We start from the raw sequence: 25,535 nt of genomic DNA, 5'->3' as shown, positions 1-25,535 counted from the left end.
GGGCAGCTCCATAAGAGCAAAAAGCCTACTGAATAAACACGGACAGACAAAAATTACTCAAAATTACAAAACGAAAAAGGCTAAAATAGAAAACTCTAATTTTAAAGAGATGACTCCCCAAATCCTGATATATTTAAAAACATGAAAAAAAATCGATCCGGGTTTTGAAAGTGCAATCTGGATTTGGGTGACTCCGGTACAGCACTATAAAGGTTAGCAAGTAGTATCTCTGACATCAAGATTCTCAAATTAATGGGGAAAAATAGAATCAGAATATATTTATTGTAGCTTATGATGTGCTATATATGTTTACATGGAACACTATTTAAGTCAGTTCTCCTCTAAAACAGGGTAACCACAAAACCATCTTATTATGGCACTAGATTAATGTTCCACTAAAGGACAGCTGTGGACTACTTGCAGAGGTTGGAGTTTTAAGAAACAGTCCAGGCCTGACGGCCTACACTTTGATCCCAGCACTCAGAAAACAGGAAAGCAGATCACAATGAGTCCTAGGTTAGCCTGATCTCCATAGCAAGACACTATTATAAAAAGACAAATAAACAAACAAACACGAATTTCCATAAATACATGTAACAATAGGTCACAAAGAATAGACAGATAAATTGGAAGGAGTTTGCTCATCAAGAAGAATATTTCCAATTCTAATTCAAAAACAAATGGTTTAGAAAACTTAACTCAGTTCAAAAGCAGCTGAATAATCCTATGAAAGCTTGTAATTAAGAATTTATCATGAGGATAAAGACTTATTCCCTGCCACATCATTATATGAGAATGTATGCAAATCCTACCACACACAGAAATAACTAGAAGCTATTATGAGACACCTCTGGTAAACAGCATTTACTACATCGACATTTAAGTGCCGGGATTAACATACACATAATCTGAAGTTAAGGGAAAAAAAACCCTAAAAATTACTTTTAAGTTAAGACAGTGCAAAAATGAATTTACAAATCGTGCTATTTGTAAATTAAAAGAAATAAAAAGCAGTAACAACCATGTGGGAATTGTATTTGAAGAATCAGGAGAGGGGAGGAGGCTCAGTGGTCAAAAGGACGTGTTGCTGGTCTTGCAGATGGCCCAGGTTTGCTCATAGCCTTCCACAGCTCCAGCTTCAAGTGTTCTCTTCTGGCCTTCACAGGTACTGCACACACATTGCACACAGGCAGGCAAAACACTCATACAGCAAACAAAAGCAACAAATCCATGCTATGAACATAAAAAGGTTTATAAAACACGGGGCTCACATTTCAGGAGTCTTGGATTTGTTTTTTCCATTAAAAAACTCAGGAAGAGCACGTCGTTCAATCACATGAATACTGAAAGAAAAGAGGAAAGCAAATTAACATTGTTTTTAAAAGAGCATCAAACCCTAAAACCGAGCTATACACTCTTTACTTTTCAAAGAAAAACTAATAAATTGTTGCTAAAATCAGTTTTATTAGACAACTTTCATTTCATATGAGAGGAAATAACACAGTTAAAGCTTTTTAAGTACTGGAGTTTTCTATTCTCTTAACCAACTGAAAGACTTCTACTGAGAACATTGGTTCAAGTCTGTAAAAATCAACAACTGAGACAGTGAAGACTGACAGAAGCCTGATGTTAGCATGGGGTATAGCACAAGACCCAGTCTCAAAACAACAAAAACTAATGGGGACAATAAAAATAATATATGTTGGCACTCATTTTCTAACACTAGGAAAATAAAAAGCTCAAAATGAAAAGACTTTTGGAAACTGGGTAGCAAAAAACCAGACTAGTGAACACAGCAACACATGACGAAGTCAGCCAAGCATTAGAATTTAAATAGCGATTCAGAGTCTAAACATTAGGCTGTCATCTTGTGGTAATTCATAACGTTATTTCACTGTTATTTCATAACTGTAATTTTGCTGCTATTATCAACAATATAAATATTTGATATCCAGTGTATCTGATATGCAACCCCCAAAGGGATCACAACTCACAGGTTGACCTCCATTGCATGGTAAAAAGAATAAGCACACAAGGCAACAGCATGATAAGAACATGTTTAAAAGAATACCTGTCCATGTTGTTTATTGGGGAGGCTGGTAAAACAGCACACCTGACGTGAAGGAAAGACAGTGTTTCCACACCTTCAGAACTAGGCTTCAGGTGGAAATGCCCACTCACCAATTATAATCAAACCAGGACGCATAGCTGGGGATGATGATGTGATTGGTCTGCTCGGTCACGTTGTCTTCTCCTGGGTCAGCTGAGCGACTTGGATCACCTTTGCTGGGATCTTCATCTTCCTATGAAAAAATGCAAGTGTTCAGATGGAAAACAGATCACACACATGATATTGTTCAAATAAGGGTAGTGGATCCAATTTGAAGGACTAAGAAAACAATTCTCAAGCATAAACATATCCTATTTCTAATGATACAAAAGTGGTAAACTGACACCGACTTTATTTTTCCCTCATCAAAATAATAGAATGCTCAAATTATCTAATAATAAGATTAATTATCAAATAAAAGTAAATTTCATTCAAGAACTGATACATGTGTCAAATCTTTTTTCACAAGATCGTTATTTTAAGTATATGCTAGCATGTGGAACGTGCATGCTGTGTCTAGCATGGTGAGAGTTTGAGTGTCATCCCATGGCTGCTAGGAATCTAACCTGAATGCTCTGGAAGAGCAGTAGGTGCTCTTCACCCGAGGTGATTCTGAAGCCCTTCACAATAGTGATCACAATTATGACCATACAGTTTCATGATCACAAATCTCAACTAAAAGTTTTCACATTATTTACAAAAGGGTAAGGATACTAACAAAGCATAAAGATTGCTTTTATTCCAAATATTAAACATGAGTACCGACTAAAGTCTACATGCCTTACCTCGTTTATTCCTTATAATGATGCAAGAGCTAAAATAACAAGTACTTAATATTTCTGTACAAAAAGAAAAATAAACAGAAGCACTATGCTAAACACATCAGACATTCAGGAAATGCACCTAAAGGACCTATACTAGAAGTTACTTGGCTATTAAAAGTGAGTTTTGTGATGGTTGCGGTGATACACACCTTTAATCTCAGCACGTGTAAAGACACAGGAAGGAGGACTGATGAGTCTGAGGCCAGCCTTATGTACACACCAACTCCAAGGACAACTAGGCCCACTATGCAAGGCCCCACACGGCAGAAGACACCCACTCCGCCAACTTTTATCTCACAATTGCATACACACATACTATAGCCATAGCCTGTGTATACATACTGAGATCCTGTTCCAGTCCTACCACAGTTTAAAATGAAATTGTTCAACTGTCTTAGAAATCTCTTCTACTGATATCTCTTCTCAGCAAAACTGACCACAGACTACACATTATAAATTATATTCACACTTGCAGGTGTGAAGGTCAGAGGTAATTGGTGCTGGTTCTTTCCTTCTGCCTTTACATGAGTTTGGGAGACTGCAGCGCAACCGATTTCATTAGCTAAGCTACCTATCAAGCAATTTCCAACAAGATAGATCAAACCTTCAGAAAATACCTTAAAGCTTCTGACTATTCATGATTAGCATAAGTGTTTTTTTAATCAAGAATATTATAGATGCTTAGTATGGTAGCACAATGTCTTTAATCGCAGAACATAGAAGGCAGAGGAAATTTCTGACTTTTATAACACTTCTACATGGTAGAACTCAGTTACTACATTCTACACAGTACATTCTAGGACAATTATCAACTTTTAGTGTGTGCATGTGTGTGCAAGCACACATATGTATATAAATGCTGTGTATGTGGTAAATGTTTACGTGGATGTCTGCAGGTATATGTCTTAGCACAAAATTGACATAAAGTGTCAAAAAGTCTTCCTCTATCAATGTGTAGCTTATTCTTGAGATACGGTCTTTGAATGAACTGGAATGTCCGGATCTGACTGTGCTGGATGAGTAGTGAGCTTCGTGGATTGAAACATCTCTACTCTTCCAAATGCAGACCTGGACAGCGGGTCCCTGCTGCTTCCTCATGAGGCTCTCTCTGCTGTGGGTGCTGGGGATCTGAACTCAGGGCCTCAGGCCTAAGTAACAGTTACTCCACAAACTGAGCCGTCGCCTTAGCTCCTTATAAATTTTAAAGGTATACAATGTTTTTCTACTAAGAAATATTTTGAATCTATATTCTTTTCAGAGACTGATTTCTTAACCTTAATTTGACCAAAATATGCTATGTCATACTATTTAACATGAAGATCTGTTGCCAGTATATGTCAGTATATTTCTTAAGATGAAGTTTTATTGGCTAGTGAGAAGGCTCAGTGAATAAAGCTAAGCCTGGAAACCTGAGTTCAACCCCGAGGAGTGACTGTAACAACTTGTCCTCAGACCCTCATTAAGTAACCTACATGTGTTCGAGTGCATCCACAAACACAAAAAGTAAATTAAGGTCAATTTTTAAATGGGTGAAGTTTTAAGGCAGTGGTGTATTAAACCGTTTATTATAGCACTCAGAAAGCTGAGGCAGGTGGGTCTTTGTGAGTTAGAAGTCAGCCCAGTCCACAGAATTTCAGGACGGCCAGGACATCCAGTTGTTACACAGAGAAACCCCATCTCCAAAATGAATACATAAATGAAATTAGAAGGGCAGGAGAAATGGCTCAGTGGTTAAGAGCACTGGCTACTCTTCCAGAGGTCCAGAGTTAAATTCCCAGCAACCACATGGTGGCTCACAAGCATCCATAATGGGATCTGATATCCTCTTCTGCTGTGTCTGAAGACAGCTACAGTGTACTCATATACATAAAATAAATAAATCTTCTAAAAAAAATGAATGAAATTTGATGTAAAAGCAGAAAGCACTGACTAGTATTTAAATGGTGGAGAAATAATAATTATTCACTAACAAAGCGGATTCCTTAAAAATTAAACCACTGCACTTAGAGAAACAGATAAAACTCTACGCTAGCCAGGAATGAAAGGTGAAATGATATCTCAAAAAAATTAAAACCAGTAATAAAATACTATAACAATTAATGGCTAAACTTAAAAGTGTGACTGAAATTAATCCCATCTGCCTTTTTAAAAAGCCCTACTTGTCATCTAATGCCGGTCTCTACACTAGAACTGATGAAAGGAAAGCAGTGACTTAGAAAGCAGAGGTGAAAGAGAGAGGCCTCAGTGATTAAAAGCACTTCGTAATACTATAGAGATCCTAGGTTTAGTGACCAGCACCCATGTCAGGTAGCTCACAACAAACTCCAATGGGTTAAACCACATTCTTCTGGCCTCCAAAAGCAACTGCACACAATATAGCATATACTCAAGCCTGAGAAAGGTTAAAAGTATGATGAACATTTGACGTTAGCTGCAATCTATATTACACCCTAGAAACGGTGACAAAAATCACGACAGGCATGCTACACTATTAATCTGAACTGACAGGTACACCACCACCAATGCAGTCAACTATGATTGCTACTTTGTAAAAACAGTAGAGTATGAAACTAAAAATTATACCGTATGAGGTGATCTTGGAAAACACTAAGGTTGTTTTCAATAAGATTTCTGACTAAGAAATACAAGTATTACCAGGTAGTGGTGCCGCATGTCCCATCTAGCACTCAAGACAGAGACAGGCGGATCTGTAAGGTCAAGGCCAACCTGGTCTACAAAGCAAGTTCACAAACAGCCAGGGCTACATAGACAAGCATTGTCTTTAAAAAACAAACAAACAAACAAACAAAAACAAAAACCCACCCAAACCAAACCACTAACACAAGAAAAAAAAAAAAAAAAGCACCTAAAAAGCCAAAAATAAAACCAAAATTACCCTAACTCCCAATACAATTATTATCAGGGTGTATGGAATTTAACTAGATTAAGAAAATTTAACTGAATGTGGTAGCTAATGACAGCAATCCTAGCATCCTGAAAGATAAGATAGCCATGAGGTTCAAAGCCAAGGCCAACTGGACAAGTTTGAAACTCTTTAAAAAACAAAACAAAAAAAACCCTAAACCAACTAAGTACATAAGTACAGTAGTGTATGCACATGGCTCACCTAACTCAGAAGATCAGGCAGCCTGATCAAGAAACTGAAATGCTACCACAAGACAAGGAATAAGTTACGACCAGGTAACAGGTGCTTGCCTGGTACATACACAAGGTACAGTGAGCAGCAATTAGGTGATGACAGCAGTCAGGAGGGACAGACTGGGGGATTCACAGTTCAAAGATATCCTGGAACACAGGTCAGTTTGAGGCCAATATGAACATATACAATTCTGCTTCTGCTCAGTGTACATGACTAAAAAAATCTTTTCTGATCTCAGGCCTAATTAAATTTTTACCTTTCCTCCTGTTGTAACTGCTTCTTCATCCTGCTCATCTGCAAAATCAAAACAAGTTGTTTTAGTAATCATTCACTGTGATTTGAATTATGCAGAATCTTTACACTTGACAAATCTGGTACTGGACAAAGAAAATAAATAGGTCATTACTAAAGCAAATGCACAATGACGAAATGGTCACTTTGTACAAATGCATGAAGAAAGAAGTTCATACCAATCTTTAAACAAATGGTAAGTTCATAGTTTCTACAGTCAGAATAACAGTGTTACAACTGATAACAAGATCTTGTAAGACATTTGAATGAAGAACAAGTCTCTCGAGGATGGGTAAAACAGAGTTAAAGTATTAGTGACTAAATGAGACATGGTGGCCCAGGTCTCTAATCTCAGCATTACAGAAGAGTTGGGAAGATTCCAAGTTTGAGGCCAGTCTGGGCTACTCAGTAACAAAAAATACTTATCTACTGAAGGCAGCAGCTCTGTGGCCTAAGTGTTGATTATAGAAGAATAAGAAAGACCTATCGGAAATGCAATCAGGGAAACAAATAGATGACTCGCAGTAAAGAACTCTGTATTACTACTGCAGAGGGCCTAGGTTCAGTTTCCAGCACCCAGATGGTGGTTCACAACCATCCATTAACCCTTCTCTAACCAACATGGGCACTGCACACATGTGGTCTATATCAATACATGTAATATTCATCAACATTCATCAACAACCAATTTTTTTTTTTAATTTTCAGCTAAGCCAGAAGGTGGTAGTACACACCTTTAATCATAGTACTTGGGAGAAAGAGGCAGGAAAATCTTTGAGTTCCAGGCCAGCCTGGTCTACAGAGCAATGAACAGTGATGAAATCACATATGAAATCCCTTAAATAAAAATGACAATAAAATATAAAAAGGAAATGCACAAAAGCATCTGACACAGCCAGTCAAAGGGAGATCAAGCCTCTAAACACAAGAAAAGGGAAAAAGAAGCTGGCCAATCTCTTGTGAGTTCAAGGCCAGTCAGATGACTCAGGGACAACAGTGACACCCTGTCTCGAAAAACACAAAAACAAAACAAAACAAAAAAACCCACCACCACCACCACAACAACAACAACAACAAAAAAAAAACTAACAAGAAGAACAACAACAGAACAAATAAAGAAAGCACACATCCTTATTCCTAGCACTGGGAAGGCAGAAGACAGATATCTGGGTTCCAGGCCAGCCTGGTCTACAGAGCTACTTCCAGGATGGCCAAGACTAAAAGGAAAAACCGGGGGTAGGGGGAAGACCCTACACCGATGTCACAAAGAACACGAAAACACACACAAATACACAAATACACACATACATACATACACACACACACACACACACACACACACCCCAAGTCTCTGAAATTAAACCATGCTCTCTATTATAGTAAAGACAACATGTTCGTTCACAACAGTGCATGGTAACATCGGGAATGACTGATGATGAACACAGAACAAAACATGGGGTATACCAATTAATATTAGAATACAATCTAGTCTCTGTCAAATCAGAAAAAAAAATTATTACTATTCTAATTATAACATTTCTTGAATAAAAGCAAAAGGTGTTTAATAGAAAACTATACATATATATACACACATATATTATATATTTATACATATTATATATATAATATATATATATATGACTAATATCCAGAAGATATCTAGGCAATACAAAAATGAGCATCACTGACCTGCTAAAAGTAATGGGGAATTCAGGATGAATAATTATGTTATAAAGTACACCAAAAAAGAAAAAGAAAAAAAAGGAAGGAAAAAGGAAGGAAAAAAAGGGGGCGAGAAAAGTGTGGTATCAGTTCTAAACTGGCAGAGCCAACCTCTGACTAGATGCTGATACAGTAATAGTCTAAAATGCAATTTAATCTTGGAGTGAAGTTTGACGGTAGAGTCCATGCCTTGAATGCACATGGGCTCCACCCACCCACCCTCACCCCTCCAAAAGCTTCCCATTCTTTGAAACGTTTGAGTAACTAAGTCTTGACACCTGACAGAAACTGACATCAGATGAGAGAAATCCTTATCTTGGATCCTAATTCATGTTATTCAAAAACTGTGCTGTGGTTCTCTTTGTGTGCAAACCACTACTTTGCTTTGTTTTTTTTTTTTTTTTCCAATTCCTCAAGAATAAAGAAATAATATAGATTTATATAACTATGTAGCAGAAGGAACTAAGCTAACAAGTCTGAAAACAAAAACGTACACTTGAGGGACAGGAGAGACGGCTCAGTGGTTAAGAGCACTCAGAAGACTCAGATTATATTTGCAGCAACTACACAGTAGCTTACAATGGTCTCTAACTCCAGGCCCAGGGAATCTAATAGGTTCTCTTTAAATCTAAGAGCACTGTACACAGGGCACACAGACATACATTCAGCCATGCACCCACACACACCAATAAAAATAATTAAATCTGAGGAAAAAAAAAAAAAACACTTGATAGGCCACAATGTCCTCGGTGTCAAGATTCCGATTACAACTGAGTCAGAAACGAAGGACAGCAACATTCAAGAAACCTAACTCTCCACGGAGAGCAAAGGCGTCTTCAGCCATAGCGTACAAGTGAAGAGCTATGTTCTAATACAAGGGGACAGTGTGTACTGCGAAACTTAGGGTAATCCATGTTACTATTTCTTTCTATCACTGTGTGCAGAGCCGTTAGGATCTTCTCTACACATAGGCAACTCCAGTATGTATGCTCTGGCATAAAGATTTACGTCAGCCAGGCAGGGTGGTCATACCTTTAATCACAGTGCTCAGGTGGCAAAGGGGGGCAGATCTCTGCACTTGAAGCCTGCCCATTCTACATTCTAAGTTTCAGGTCAGCCAGGGACATACAGAGAAACTCTGACTCAAAACAAGAGCAAACAAAAAACCCCAAACAAACCAACAACAAAAAACCTGTTGGGGCACAGTGGTGCACACTTTAAACAGCACTGGAAGCAGATCCTCTAAGAGTGTCAGGCCAACCTGGTACATAGAGTGAGTTCCAGGCCACACAGAAATACAGAGTCCATGACTCAGACAAACAAACAAACCAAAAAAACCTACGGAAATAAATTACAAGTTACCATCATTGTTTAACAGAATTTCACAGTGAAAAACATCCAGTTTTATAACCTCCCATATTGTCCATGCAACAGGAGGAAATAAAAGCCTACGCATACTAGGTTTTCTTTCTCTGGCCTTTGAATTAGTAATTATGAATTATGAAAGAGAAAATTAATATGTGGTAGGTATAAATAACAAGTTATGATAATAACATCAAAATAAACTAGAAACAATGTCAAACTATGTCTGTTTATCTTTTTTGATATACTGTCATTAGAAATGCTCGGTTTACACTTTAGACATTCAGACAGAACCATGCACCACTGTGGAGTCAGCCAAGCAAACCAGCATGAAAAGAAGACATGAAAAGGCTGGGGAGAAGGTTCCATGGTCACAACACTTGCCACACTCACTCAGGGTCAATCCTGAGTTCTACTGTGAAAGGATAGTGGAATCCCAAAGGCCGTCTGCTAGGCCCCAACACCTGAACTGCCACACTTATGCCTACAAGTACATCATATACACAATAATAAGAACTTTATCTTTTATTCAAAGAGGATGGTGTTGGGGGACATAAAGAAAGGTCTTTAAGCCCAGACTAGCCTGGAACTCAATATATAGTTCAAGGCTAGCCTCAAATGCATAATGAATAAATATTATGAATACTCTTGAACCTTTAATAATCAAACATCTGCACAAACACTATAAAACATTAGAGGGACATTGAAACCCATATTTTAATTAGAATTACTTCTCTAAAACTCAGCTGGTAACTATTTTCAAGTGAAAGACTGATACAGCCAAGTTTATGAGAAAACACCACATGCTGTCAGCTGACTGCAAGTCACTGAGAGGAACACAATCAATGAGTCATGAGTCATGATAGGACACTGAAGCATGACAGTACAGCAGGCAATTGGTTAATCTTGAAGAGCAGCAAACAAAGCAAACTAAAATAACAATCTGAAGTAAATAACACAGTAAGTACTCAAGGAGCTGACACAGTCAGTAGAGAGAGCATTTGTATCTGGGGTCTTTACCTAGATCTGCCACTGTGCCTCCTTTAACGGGTGTGTTTTCACTGTCCTTCTTTGGGTTTACTAGAAGGGGGAAAAAACATCAGAAGCATGTGTTAGAAGAAACAGTCACACTGATTTTAAGAATATACTGTGAAGAGCTCAAGAGATGGTTACTCAGTTAAGACAAAGTAGATGAGAATGACTCTAATCCAAGGGAACTGACACCCTCTTCAGCCTTCCCAAGCCAGGGTGTCTACAGACATACAGACAAACTATCCATTGACATGAACTAAGCAAAATTAAACATGACGATAGAACATGAATAAAATATGGATGCATATCACAAGCTCTATCCTCACCCTTGTGTAAAACTTTAAGACACTAAACCACCTGTCCAATCTACAATCACTCAAATAGCAATGTAATTCTATTCAACAAATGTAGAAAAGTTAACTCATCAACAAGGGGTGGGGGGAGGTATGCTCTGCCTCTTCTCCCAAAATTTTTGTGTAGTAAACATTAGGTCTATCATTTTTTTTACATTACTATTTTTTTCCTTTGAAGAAATTTTGGGGGATGGGACTGAATGCAAATGTTACAAGTACTAGGAAAGCACTGAACGAAAATGTCACATGTCCTAGGCAAGCATTGAATGCAAGTGTCACAAGTACTAGGCAAGCACTCTCCCCCTTAGCTCTTATTCCCAGCTCTTATTTTATCTTTAGTTTTCAAAACAAGCATGAAGATCACGCATCCTCAAATTTAGGTTACTGCTACCAAAGACTCCTGAGAACTTGGATTACAGATTGACACAACTATACAAAGACAATTTAAAATGTATGTACCCATTTCATTGGTGTGTCTTCTCAGTAAAGAAATCACACGTGCACACACACAAACCACAACATGACCCATAAGTAAAATGAGAAAGTAAGAATTTTTAAAAACTGATAAAGGGGAAGTCTATTCATATTGGAAAGTTAAGAACTATGTGGTATGGGTGTTGTGGTAGAGGCCTTTAATCCCAGCACTCAGGAGGTAGAGACGGACACAGCCAGATCTCTGTGAGTTCCAGGCTAGTCTGCATCCACTTGTGAGTTACAGGACAGTCAGGGCTATATGGAGAGATGTTATTTCAAAAAACTGTGTGCTCAGAATATGACATTACTCATTTTTTGGTGAAATGATAGCCAACAGAAGGTTTAATGCAAAAAAGTACCAACCGTTCTTAGGGAGAACCACTTCCTCTATATTAGGTACAGGGGTTGGGTCTTCCATGTCCTTGGTAAGATCTTCTTGCTCGTCTTCTTCCTTCTGACTTCTACGCTTCCCATACAGGCTAGCTTGTCTAATAGATAGGGGACAGAAAAGGGCCAATTATAGATACTTTTAGAAAAATGTCTTAAGTTCTATCTATACTATTATTTATACTCAGAAACACTTTATAAACAAGAAATAATCAAGCAAATTAGATACTTGACTCAAGTAGCATCAAATGAGCCTCAAACCCTAACACATAACGGGACAGTCATCCTACTGTTCATATGAGAGGAATGAATTAGTATGGTAAAAGAACTCCTGCTAAGGAGACACAGCATTCAGTCAGACTACACATGATAAAATGAAAAAGCCTTGTAAGATATGGACAGCTATAGTTTCTTGAGGTATCATTTGACTGTTAAAAGCTAAAAAAGTCCTCATGTTCCTTATAAAAAATGCCATTGTATTCTCTGAATAGTAATCATTTGTAAAACTAACAATATGGTTGAGAGTTAAAATAAAGACAAAAGGACATACAATGTGACACAAACAAACCAAAAAAAAAGACATCAGGGTGTGGTGGCATGTGACCATCACTGAAGCACGCAAGAGGATGGGCAGAACTCTATATATGGACTACCTGCCACCTCAGGAACACCACAAGATTGTTTCAACTAACACACACACACAAATGAACAAAAGTACCAAGGAGAAGCCAGGCAGTGGTGGCGCATGCCTTTACTCCAAGAACTCTGTAAGCAGAGGCAAGATACTCTCCGAGAGGTCAAGGCAAGCCTGATTTACCTAACCAATTCCAGCACAGCCAGGAAAACCCTGTCTTAAAAAAGGAAGGAAGAAAAAAAGCAAGGGAGGGAGGGAGGGAGAAAGCGAGAGGGAGAGTGAGAGGGAGAGGGAGAGAGAGAGAGAGAGAGAGAGAGAGAGAGAGAGAGAGAGAGAGAGAAAGTTGCTGACAGGAAAGGAGAAGACAGAATAGGATACAGAGAACATGGAGGAGTGCCGCTCACTACTTTGCTCAACAAGCACTCCTGTAAGAGCCAGGACTATCCTGTCCAGAGGTGAGAGGTGAGAGGTGGAACCACATACAGTTGAGCCCTCCCACATCAATCATCAATTAAGAAAGCAAACCACAGGCTTGCTCCAAGGGTAGGGACACTGTCTTAATCGAGGAATCTTCTCAAATGAATCTAGTAGGAAGATGTCTCTGAGTCCAGTCTATTTACATAGTGAGGTACAGAACAGACAGGACAACATAGAGACACTGCCTCAAAAACAAAACAAAGCAGGATGGGCTGGGTGGTGGTGGCACAACATTTCCTTAATGAAGACAAAAGCAAGTCTGTGAGTGTGAAGCCAGCCTGGTCTACAGAGTAAGTTCCAGGACCTACATAAAGCAACCATCTCAAATCACTCCACACCCCAACGACAAATCAAACAAACACCCAAAAAACAGAAAACCACCACCAACAATGAAGCAAACAAAACATAGGATAGTGGTAGGGCCCACCTTTAATCCCAGCATTCAAGAGGCAGAGGCAGGTGGATTTCTGAGTTTAAGGTTACAGAGTCTCAGGACAGCCAGGGCTCCATGACAAAGCCTGTTTTGAAAAACAAAACAAAAACATGCAAAGTAAAAACAAACAAAATAAACAAATGTATAAGTTACAGTAGGCAAGTGTGAAATTATCAAATATCTATTTATAGTAACAGAACTTACCAAATATTACCTACACTGTGAGTATAAATTCCAGAGATTGTATAAAGCATTAAACTTTTTTTTTTTTAATATTATCAGTAATCTATTCAATTACAAATCCAAATTGGGTTTTTTTTTGTTTTGTTTTGTTTTTGGTTTTTTTTTTTTTTTTTTTTTTTTTTTTTTTTTTTTTTTTTTTGAGACAGGGTTTCTCTGTGTAGCCCTGGCTGTCCTGGAACTCACTCTGTAGCCCAGGCTGGCCTCAAACTCAGAAATCAGCCTGCCTCTGCCTCCCAAATGCTGGGATTAAAGGTGTGCGCCACCACTGCCCGGCACAATCCAAATTGTTACTACAAGACTTTCAGATATGTCAGGCTTGTCAGAACACTCAACAGTTCAACAATTCCAGGTTCTAACTCTATCAGTCAGTTTAATCACAAATGGGAGAGGTGATCAAATCCAATAGAGACAATAACTGTGTGTCTTGGAATGGAGCTCAGGCTATATTAGAACATGTTTTCTCGAGTAGGCTAGCCTGAAACCTGACTCTGCCTAAATGGCAAAACAGACATGTGCCCCCACACATGGCTCAGGACATGATTCCTGAAATGTCTTACTTTCCACTTTTCAACATGTACTTACCTACAAGGGGAAAAGGCTCTATTCAAGTTATTCCTATATAAATCAGACTCCTGTCAAAACTTATCCGGCTGGCAAGATGGCTTGGGGGCTGATGGCACCTGCCCTGACAATCCTGAGCCCCACCCTCATGGTAGAAGGTGAGAACTACCTCCTATAGTTGTCTTATGACATCAACACCCATATGCACAGACAAATAAAAAAATTTAATGTAATAAATACAAGTTAAAATGACAAGCTATCACAACAAAAAACTTCACAGTCAAAGGATGACTGTTGTTTGGCAAAATATCCAACATAAATATAATACCCAAAAAAGGCATTCAAAGTTTCTTCTGATCATGCTACAGACATCTTACCCTTTCTTTCCACTCTTCTTCCGGGATTCTGTGGGTGTAGGAGGAGGGGGAGAAGGGGAATGTTTCCTCTTTCGAGCATTGGCAGATGCTTTTCTATCTCTCCTTTCTGGACTTCTGACTGGCTAGGAAGAAGAAAATGAAAAGACATATCAGGCAACTTTATCAAGTCCTCAATTTCTACAAACCCATGTCCAAAGGTGACTTTCCGTACACTACCAAATCTCCTGCGTCACAGCAAATGAAGCCACAAAATTAAGCACCAATTACCAGCAATGAAGAAACATTCCATATAGGTCAACTGTACTTGATCACTTTGCTGGGTTTAACAAACCCTTCATAGATAGGGGTTGCCTAAGACCTTCAAAACAGATAACTTTATATTACAGTTCATAACAAAACAAGTAAAACACTAAATACTAGCAAAACTGGAGTTCAGAAGTAGCAACAAATATAATTTTATGGTACGTGTGTAGGGGAGGTCACCACAACATGAAGAACTGTATTAAAGGGCCACGGGCTTGAGAGCAACCATCCTAGGCAATATAGCAAAACTGAAATGCTAATCATAATCCTCAAAATAACTACAATAAATACATAGCTGACCTTGAAAAAAAAGTTACTGTTCAACATTCAGGCTTCACAGATGGGAAAAACAAATAACTACTACTATACGAAACATGCTACTGAAATCAGAAATTATATAAGCTCAAATGATCCTGTCAAAGCGGCATTTATAAAATAGCCCAACGGTGTCAGGGGGTGTTGGCCCCTTTAAACCTGGCCCTTAGGAAGCAGGGTAATCTCTTGAGTTTGAGGCCAGCCTGGTCTACAGAGCAAGTTCAAGGACAGCCAGGGCTACACAGAGAAACACTGTCTTGAAAAACTAAACAAACAAACAAACAAAAACTCCAAAATAAATAAAATCTTGCAATATATAGTGTAACAAAGATGTTTTAGTATTAAGTACAGGTGTAAAAACAGAAAATCTTCCTATTTTCAGTTAATGGTTTAACATATATGCATGTACATACATATATACATAATTATAAATACCAAAAAAATAAAAAATAAAAAAAAATAAAACAAACAAACAAAAAAAAGCAAGCCAATCTTGGTGAAATATATTTATATTTCCAGCACTGGGAAGGCTGAGATTGGTAGAGCCAATTTCAGGTCAGCCTGAGCTACATATTAAGTTACAGACTATATAACAAACATTTACTAAAACAACAAAAAAACAAAACAGAAAAGAAATGTAAAAAGCAAATAAACTTAGCTGTCGTAAATGAAAATGATCACAGGTATCTTCACTGGACTGCCACAACTCCTCAACAGTTACAAAAGGCTATCTTCTTGGTCCAAATTCTTACTCTAGTGATGCTTGTAGCCAAAAAGTTGTGCGGTTTTATTTGTAGAGATAAGGTCTCACTATGTAACTGTGGCTAGCCTGAAATTGCTATGCAGACCAGCTGGGCCTCAAAACCACACAGACCTTTCTGCCTGCCTCTGCTACCTGAGGGCTGGAATTCACGGCATGCCCCACCAGCATTCCTGGCACAAATAATGCTTTTTATGGAATCATGAGAAGATAGCCAGAACTTAAACTTCATTTAATCAAAAAAAATTTAGGGTAGCATATAAGGGAATATGTTTCATTATGATATCTTCTTACAATTAAGAACTTAGACTTAATAGTAATAAAAACGTTGAATGCTAAATCCCCTATTGTCAGAAAACACTGCAGCACTTTTAATTCTCAAAATATTTTAAGACCAATATTTTGTAGTATTCTATTTTCACTAAAGTTATTTTAATATTAAATAAAGACATTGGTTTTCCTAAAAAAAAAAAAAACTATCATGTGGTATTATTTAAAAACATGAAAGTTATTATTACTTTGTTGGCTAAATTTTAAAATGCATTTAAAAATTAAAATAAGGGGCTGGTACCCACATAGCAGCTACAATTGTCTGTAACTCATATCTAGAACCCTCACATACACATACACGTAGGCAAAACACCAATGCACATAAAATAAAAATTAAAAAACAAGAACTGGTGAGAGAGGACAGTGGTACAGAGCACTGGCTACTCCAGTGTTTGATTCCCACAACACCCTATTCTGGCATCCACAGACAGCATACATGCTCACAGTGCACACATACACTCATACATCCTATATATTAAATGATTAATTTAAAAATTGCACCTACTAGAAAAAAATTCAGCTGTAGAATTAGCTTACCACTTGGCCCATTTACTAAGATTTGAATTCCTCTCTCTAGTAAGATGCCAACAAATGGTTGTTAAGTCACACAATAACTTGCACACGTACATCTTAGGTGATAGCTCTAACTGTGTATGTGTCAGATTATCAAGACAGAAAATATCTAGAAAAAGCAAAAGCAACCAGTGGTCAAGAAATAATGCCAAGTAAAATACCTCTTCATTCTTTGTTGAAATTCGTTGACGAAAACTCACTGGCTTTCTGTTCTCATCCACTTCATAATCCTCTTCATTCATCCATTCATTGAAAATGTCAGTATCCAAAATCCATTTTACATGAACCTAGAACCATATCAAATGGGCACAATTATGATTTGGCATTGGACCATTAACTCTTCTTAGTCACACCTAAGGGCACAAAGGGGAGGGGGCAGAGTGCTTGGTTGCAATAAAATGAGAGGCACAAACTAACAATTACAACTATAAAGTTGCCAGGCAGCAGTGGTGCACGCCTTTAATCCCAGCACTTGGGAGGCAGAGGCAGGCGAATTTCTGAGTTGGAGGCCAGCCTGGTCTACAGAGTGAGTTCCAGGACAGCCAGGGCTACACAGAGAAACTCTGTCTTGAAAAACAAAAAAACAACGAAAAAAAAAAAAGCCATAAAGCTTCCTTCAACACTGAAAATAAGTTGTGATATGGCAGCCACTAGAAGACAGGATGGGCTTGTTTTAGGCACTTTCCCTGAGGGGACAAGTTTCTACCCCCTCTTTGTAGGATATCAACAACAAACCAGTATGATCCCACCAAAGTTCAGCTTGGGGAATCAATGGGTTTATTGGGCCTGCTTAAACAGCATGGGTGTCCCCAAAAAAAGCTACACTACCAAAACCACTACTATATAACTATGCCCTTCTACTAATCTTGCAGTCTGTACTCTGTCAGCATCACGAGCACGAATACAATTAGGGCAGATACAGAAAGCTAGGAGACACAAAAAGATCTGCCAGAATCTAGGTGAGGTCTCAGTGAGCCTCCCGGCGCTCCTCTATAATGGTTGACAACCTGGCCTGATCTTGGAGGTGTGTAGCAAGTTGTCACAGCTGCTAAACAGGATGGCTTCTGTGCCTGAAGGATAGAGCATCCCAGCAAAACCATTTGCTAATGTAAGACACATACTGGTTGCTTTGGTTTTTTTTCTTAATTATCTTTTTTTTTTTTTTTTTTTTTTTTTTTTTTTTTTTACAGAGTATCACTATGTACCCCGGCTGGTCTAGAATTCTGAATGTCAACCAGCTGCCTCAAACTCAGATATTCACCTGCCTCTGCCTCATGAGTGCTGGGACTACAAGTGTGTATGCCTTGCCCAGCAACTGTTTAGTTTTTTTTTTTAAGGAGGCAAAGATAGAAGACGACAGAGTGAAGAAGGAGCCAAAGAAGATCTGCAAGGTCATCTGCTATTCTGCATCTCCAAAGGCACAGCTCATGTCTTCACTCTGTGAAGAGTGGGGGGACAGTGCTTAAACTGAGAAACTGATGTTGGTCACAGTGGCAATAGCCTTGCAGAGAATGGTGATGTCAAAGGGACTGGGCACAGTATGCTGTTGCTATAGGTGCTAAAGAGACCAGGTCAATATGCATTCTGGGTAAGTAGTTCATGCTACTACACATTTAAAAATACTGGTTTTTTGTAAAAACTTACTTTTTTTTTTTTTTTTTTTTGGTTTTTTGAGACAGGATTTCTCTGTATAGTCCTGGCTGTCCTGGAACTCACTCTGTAGACCAGGCTGGCCTCGAACTCAGAAATCTGCCTGCCTCTGCCTCCCAAGTGCTGGGATTAAAGGCGTGCGCCACCACCACCCGGCTGTAAACTTATTTATTTTATAAATATAAATATAAGCACACTGTTTGCTGTCTTCAGACACACCAGAAGAGGGCATCAGATCTCATTACAGGTGCCTGTGAGCCACCGTGTGTTGCTGGGAATTGAACTCAGGACCTCTGAAAGAACATTAAGTGCTCTTAACCTTTGAGCCATCTCTCCAGCCCCAAAAATACTGTTTTCTAAAATCAAGTTTGTTTTTGTTGTTGTTTTGTCACAACAGAGTTTCTGTGTGTAGCTGTGGCTCTGTTGGAACTTGTTCTGTAGCTCAGATCAGCCTCCAACCCAGACTGACTCTGCTGCCCCCAAGTGAGGGATTAAAGCTGTGTGCCAAAGGTGTGCATCACCACATCCAGGACCTAAAGTTGTAGCTTTTTAAAAAATTAATTTTGCTCTACTAATTAAAAGCAATGCTTTTAATTTGTTAAGAAATTAAAATTGGGGGAGGGTGAGGGCTGGAGAGATGGCTCAGTAGTTAAGAGCACTGTCTGCTCTTCCAGAGGTCCTGAGTTGAATACCCAGCAACCACATGGTGGCTCACAACCATCCGTAATGGGATCGATGCCCCCTTCTGGTGTGTCTGAAGACAGCGACAGTGTACTCACATACATTAAACAAACAAACAAAAAAATAGAAATTAAAATTTTCTTAAGAAAAATATCTGGAGCTGCAAAGATGGCTCAGCAGTTAAGAGCTCTGGCTGCTTCAGAGGTTCTAAGTTCAATTCTCAGCAACCACATGGTGGTTCACAACCATCTAAAATCAAATCTGACGTCCTCTTTACTCACACATAAAATAAATAAATCCTAAAAAAAAATTTTTTTCTTCATTTCTCTGGGGAAAGGTCAGCCAACGAACATCATTAACTGTGAACGAACAAATATCTGGTTCACTGCAACTTTTAAAAGACATCTCTCACCAGTTGTTGGTGGTGCTTGCCTTTAATCCTACCACTTGGGAGGAAAAGGCAGGTGGATCTTTGTGAGTTTGAGGCCAGTCTAGTCTACAGAAGGAATTCCAGAACAGCCAGGGCTACACAGAGAAATCCTTGTTAATAAAACAAAAGAAATAAAGGAAAGAGTTTATCTTGGATTGTAACTCCAGAGTGCACTGTGTTTGTAATGGTGGCTCAGTCATGGGGGTAGGAGCACAGAGTTGAGAAGTTATACATTCTCAAGACCTCTCCATACAGGTTGAAGACGTCACCCCCATTTCTCACACTCTGGCCTCGCACCGCATTGTTCTCCAGCACCACACACATCAACTTCTAATACGATGTTGTCAGGGCCACTGACTATGTTCTTGAATTGAGGACATTAAAAAGAGAACACCATCATATATTTTTAAAAAGCAATAGTGTTGTATCTGGGCATGGGCTTACTCCTGAATACTCATTGGACTGAGGCGGGATGATCATTATAAAATCAAGGCCAGCAGTGACTGCAGGGTAACCTCAGGGTCAGCATGAGCCAGAATGATAGCAGCTTTCAAAAACAAATTAATTTACTGTAGAGAATGCCAATCAGAGTGTGTAAAAATAACTTATTTGTATTATTTATGTATATTATTATGAGTACTTTGTCTATGCATATACGTGTGCCTAGTCAACACATTTCCTAGGACAGGGACTCTCTACATGGCTGTTGTCTTGGAACTCAGTATGTAGACCATGCTGGCCTTGAATTCAGAGATTTGCCAGCTTCTGCCCCTAAGCACTGAGCTTAAAGGCATCACCACTATGCCCAGCCAAGAATAATTTCTTTTTTGCAGATCCATTACCTTCCAAGGCTTTTCTGGGATTGGTGGATCTTCAATTTCAGCATCAACATCATTACTGTGGACCCAAGTGTCATAGCTATAAAGCAAATTAAACAAGCAAACAAATTAGAGCCAACTCTATTGATCAGAAAGACTATTTAAGCACTAAGGATATGAATTACAAATATCATTAGAAAAATTTTTAGTAAATTGATAGGCCAGAATCATGGATAAAAAAATTTGCCACAGAAGCCTGAGTTCAATTCCTAGAACTCATACACGAGTAGAACTGACTGCAAAATGCCCTCTGACTCACACATGTGGCATGGCATGAGTGCACCTACCCTCACACACACATCATTTGTACACATAATAATAGTGTTAATAAAACTGAACCGCTGGGCAGTGGTGGCGCACGCCTTTAATCCCAGCACTTGGGAGGCAGAGGCAGGCGAATTTCTGAGTTTGAGGCCAGCCTGGTCCACAGAGTGAGTTCCAGGACAGCCAGGGCTACACAGAGAAACCCTGTCTCGAAAAACAAAAAAAAAAAACAAAACAAAACAAAAAAAAAAAAAATTTTTCCCTCATGGTGATCTCATTCAGGTTTTCAAAGTAATACTACACTTTTAAAGTATTACATCTGTATCTTAAGTGAATCTGAACCTGGAAATCTACCAGGCAGTCCTACATGCCCTAGTTCATGTGTAGTAACTGTTCCAAACCAAGCACACTCCAAGTTCCAAGAGTGCCTTCAATGTGCGCTGAGAGCTGACCTCCTCATCCCTCCACTTCTCTCAGTTTCCACGATCCTGTCCTACCCTGCCCACTGCTTTCCCAAGGACTGAGATTTTCACATACCAATAGAATGATGTTTCAAAATTTACCACAATATTCTACAATCCAAAAATTTCCAACGACTCTGAGCTGGTTGGTTTTTGTTTTGTTTAAGATAATTTGACCCAAGAAAGGGTCGTCTGGAATAAGGGAACCTCAATTGAGAAAATACCTCCATCAGACTGGCATATAGGCAAGATGGCAACGTGTTTTGTTGATTAGTAATTAATGTAGACGATTCAGCCCACTGTGGGTGATACCAACACTGGGCAGACAGGTCTGGGCTATATGACAAAGCATGCTGCCAGTATCCAGCATTTTTTCATGGTGTCTACTTCAGTTTCTAACCTTATGTTCCTACTTTGGCTTCACCGTTGATAATGGAACCAAATAAACATTTTCCTTTCCAAGTTGCGTTTGGCCAAGGATATAAAGAGATAACAATATAAAAAAACTAGGACAGACTCCAACCTACTAAGACTGAAAGTCAAAGTCCTCAAAAAAACACCAGTTTCTGTGTTAGTCAGGGTTTCTACTGCCATGATGAAAAACACCAAGATCAAAAAGCAACTTGGGGAAGGAAAAATTTATTCAGCTTACACTTCCAGATCATAACTCATCACTGGAGGAAGTCAGGACAGGAACTCAAGCAGAGCTGAAACCTGGAGGCAGAAGCTGATGCAGAGAGTGATGCTTCCCGGCTTTCTTTACATAGCTTGATCAGCCTGCTAACTGATGTGACACAGGACTGCCAGTCCAGGACAACAGGCTGCACTCTTTCACACTCATCACTAACTGAAAACATTGCCTTACAACTGGATCTCATGGAGACACTTCCTCAACTGAGGCTCTTTTCCCTCTGATAACTCCAGCTTGTGTCAAGTGGACACAAAACCAGCCAATACATTTGCCAAGGTCTCAATCTGGCCTTCCTCTGGGTTTCCATATTGTCCTCTCTAAGGTTAAAGGATTCAGTGGCATCTTCAACAGATGCCACTAGGGCAGAATGCACTTCATATCTGATGCTCCTTACAGCCTGGAACGCTCACAATACCCACAGAAATCACCTCTTCTCAAGCTCCCTGCTCAAACATCCTCTCATCAGCAAGCAACAACCCACTGCTGCAATCATTAAAGCCATTCCAAAAATTATAAATATCAAAGTGTCTACTAAATGAAAAGGTTGTTAAAGTTACTATACTGTCCAATAAAATTGCAAATCCAAGTGAAATGACAAATGTATAAGGCCTTGAGTTTGATCTCTAACATGACATAAACCAGAAAACCAAGGGACATTCAAATCAAGTATTTGTATAATAGCCATTATTGTTGGTTAAGTTCAAAAGTATCTGGAGCCAGCCGTTCTCTATACTGAGTACTTCTGTGTATCTGCACGTACACAGACATCTGCACATCTCCTCATAAATGTGCTTAACAGTTAAATGTAAGATGGGGAAAACCTCTTGGCCAATTAAGTAATATTAAGCAAAGATTACCATAATAAGATGAGAAAAGTAGTTTTATATTCCTTCAAAGTATTTTAAAAATGGCTATCAGGGGATAGGCCAGTTACTAACAAAAATGAAATTGAAATCAAGCCTTGAGAAGGAAGGACCTGCATCATTTCCTACATTAGAAAAGTAGATGCTGAGCAGGTATTCTGACAAAACAACTCATAGAAGATTTTTTTTTTTTTTTTTTTTTTTTTGACTCATGGATTTAAGAATCCTGGAATGACAGAGGTCAAAGCAGATGGAGGATGCAGTAGAGGCTTGTTCACAAGGACACAGACAGGGCAAAGAGATCCAGACAGAAACCGGGCAAATCCTTCAAATAAACACCAACTGCCCACCTTCTAAAGTTCAATTCCCAGCAACCACATGGTGGCTCACAGTCATCTGTAATGGGGTCTGATGCCCTCTTCTGGTGTGTCTGAAGACAGCACATAATATACTCATATACATAAAATAAACAAAAACAAATAAAGAAATACTACTACCCACATGGTACCTCATAACTGTCTATAACTCCAAGATCTGATACCCTCACACAGACATATACTCAGGCAAACCATCAATACACACAAAATAAAAATAAATTTAGAAAAAAAGTGGTGACACATGCCTTTAACCCTAGCATGCTACTCTCTGAGTTTGAAGCCAGCCTTGACTATAAAGTGAGTTCCAGGATAGCAAGGGCTTACAAAGAGAAACCCTCTCTCAAAACAAACAAAAAAAAACAAAAAAACAAAAAAACAAACAAACAAACAAGTGCATTGGGGGGGCTGGAGAGATGGCTCAGTGGTTAAAAGCACAGACTGCTCTTCCAAAAGTCCTCAGTTCAATCCCCAGCAACCACATGGTGGCTCACAACCATCTATAATGAAATCTGATGCCCTCTGACATCAGATGGTGTGTCTGAGAGCTGCAGTGTACTCATATAAATAAAATAAATAAATCTTTTTTTAAAGTGCATTGGGAAAAAAAGTGCATTGGAAGTACATCAACTTACAAGTACTTAATGAAAAGAAGTAACTCACTTTCTTGTTAACATTAACATTTTCTCAGTACAAAGTTATCAATTACAGTTCATAATAGGTGTAATACCAATCTTACTTCAAAATTGTACTAAAAGACAACCAACACATGGACCAAGCACAGTGGCATCCAGTACTTACAAGACTGAAGCAGAAAAAAAATCATGAGTTCAAACTTGGCCTGGGCTATCCATGGAAGAACTGCCTCAAAAACAAAAGACTAGATACACATTCTTTTTTTTTTTTTTTTTTTTTTTCCCCCATGAGACACGGGAGGGGAGAAAGAGAGAGCGCAGAGGGCCCTGCGCCCTCTGTAGGCAGACGCCTTATGGGCTGCGCCACGGCAGGTTCACTGTAGATACACATTCTTAAAAGTTAACAGAACTAATGACACATTGTCTTCAGTTAAAAATGTCCAACACCAGATGCAATGATACATGACTGTTGTTTTGGCCACTTGGGAGACTGAAGGGAAATAACCTGTCAAGACCAGGCAATAACAAAGACAAAAAGTCCAAAAAAAAAAAAAAAAAAAAAAAAAACCACTAAGAAAGAGGAGCTGCCATGGGCACAGGGGCATATAATCCCAGAAGTTCTAAAGGCTCAGGCAAAAGGGCTGCTAATTCAAAGTTTATCTGCATAAAGAGATTCTACTTCAAACCAAAACCAAAAAGCCAGTGGAGAAAAGGTAAACAGCAATGTAATTTCTGACATCAGAATCAGACATAAAACTTAACATGCATAGCTTTCTGAAAAACAAAACAAAACTCATTGGTCATAAACATTAGAAAGAAAATCACCTTTAAAAAAACATTAAGAGTGTAAGAGCAGGAGAGCTGGCCCCTGCTGTGGGATAGAGATGCCCTCACCATATGAGACAGGTGAGAGAGCTGGGCCTGGCCCGTCCTTCACTGGCTGCTGCACTTGGGAGAGCTGGCCAGCTTCGGCACTGAGTGAAGCAGCTGGGGCAGTGCTGGAGAGGTCACCCCAGTGTGGTGCAGGTGAAGGAATACTGGTGAGCTCAACAGCTCTGTCGCCATCCAGGTCAGGACGCAGGCCCACGCAACTCATCTACACAATGTATGAACTACTGGAGAGGAGTCCCTTGAAGATCTCTATTGATCTATAGCAAAAGCCAGGGGCTTTGAACCATACTAATGACTCATTGCAATGAATACTGGCAAGTAAAGATGTGTGAACAAAAGAGTATGAGATACACTGTGCTGTTTCTTTGGGGGGAGTTACAATGGAGGAAATATGAAGATATGCAGATAAGCAGATATGAAGGGGTCGGGGGATGAGTGGGATTGGGACACATGATGTGAAATTTACAAAGAACCAATAACAAGTTTTAAAAGTTTTTCCTGGCCTTTTCCGGCGGTGATGACCTCCCTATGATAACACAGAACACGCCTCTCACAAAGGCTCTCCTTTATCCCTCTCCAGAAGAGAAGAGGAACACAAGAAAAAGTGCCTGGTGCAGATCCCCAATTCCTACTTTATAGATGTGAAATGCCCAGGATGATATAAAATCACCATGGTCTCTAGGCATGAACAAATGGTGGTCTTGTGTGTTGGCTGCTCCACTGTCCTGTCAGCCTACAGGTGGAAAAGGAAGGCTGACAGAAGAATGCTCCTTCAGGAGGAAGAAGCACTGAAAGCCCCTGATTCAAGATGAGTGGGAACCTTTCCAATAAACACATTTTGGGGAAAGAAAAATTAATCATTTTATGTGAATTTACTAACTTTATATGAATGTTTTCTCTGCATGTCTGTACAGCATGTGCATGTCTGTACAGCATGTGCATGTCTGTACAGCATGTGCATGTCTGTACAGCATGTGCATGTCTGTGCACCATGTG

At 39.1% G+C, this 25,535-nt stretch overlaps 1 protein-coding gene and 1 pseudogene across 3 annotated transcripts in view; one reads left to right on the top strand and one right to left on the bottom strand.

The window, feature by feature from the left end:
- The window catches only part of Smarcc1 (SWI/SNF related BAF chromatin remodeling complex subunit C1), a 102,419-nt gene that overhangs the window by 54,603 nt on the left and 22,281 nt on the right, over positions 1–25,535 (bottom strand). For all 3 annotated transcript variants that reach the window (XM_034483666.2, XM_034483668.2, XM_076917320.1), the window contains exons 8-15: positions 20,325–20,400; positions 16,883–17,008; positions 14,441–14,562; positions 11,692–11,816; positions 10,490–10,549; positions 6,351–6,388; positions 2,182–2,303; positions 1,272–1,343 (exon numbers count right to left, since the gene is read on the bottom strand). In XM_034483666.2, the coding sequence (XP_034339557.1) occupies positions 1,272–1,343; positions 2,182–2,303; positions 6,351–6,388; positions 10,490–10,549; positions 11,692–11,816; positions 14,441–14,562; positions 16,883–17,008; positions 20,325–20,400 (741 nt within the window). The remainder of the gene's footprint in view (positions 1–1,271; positions 1,344–2,181; positions 2,304–6,350; positions 6,389–10,489; positions 10,550–11,691; positions 11,817–14,440; positions 14,563–16,882; positions 17,009–20,324; positions 20,401–25,535) is intronic.
- LOC117693608 (small ribosomal subunit protein eS27 pseudogene) lies at positions 25,068–25,331 on the top strand (annotated as a pseudogene).

This window comes from Arvicanthis niloticus, chromosome 21, assembly GCF_011762505.2.
Source record: "Arvicanthis niloticus isolate mArvNil1 chromosome 21, mArvNil1.pat.X, whole genome shotgun sequence".
Classification (NCBI taxonomy): domain Eukaryota; kingdom Metazoa; phylum Chordata; class Mammalia; order Rodentia; family Muridae; genus Arvicanthis; species Arvicanthis niloticus.
This window is presented reverse-complemented; position numbering and strand designations above follow the sequence as displayed.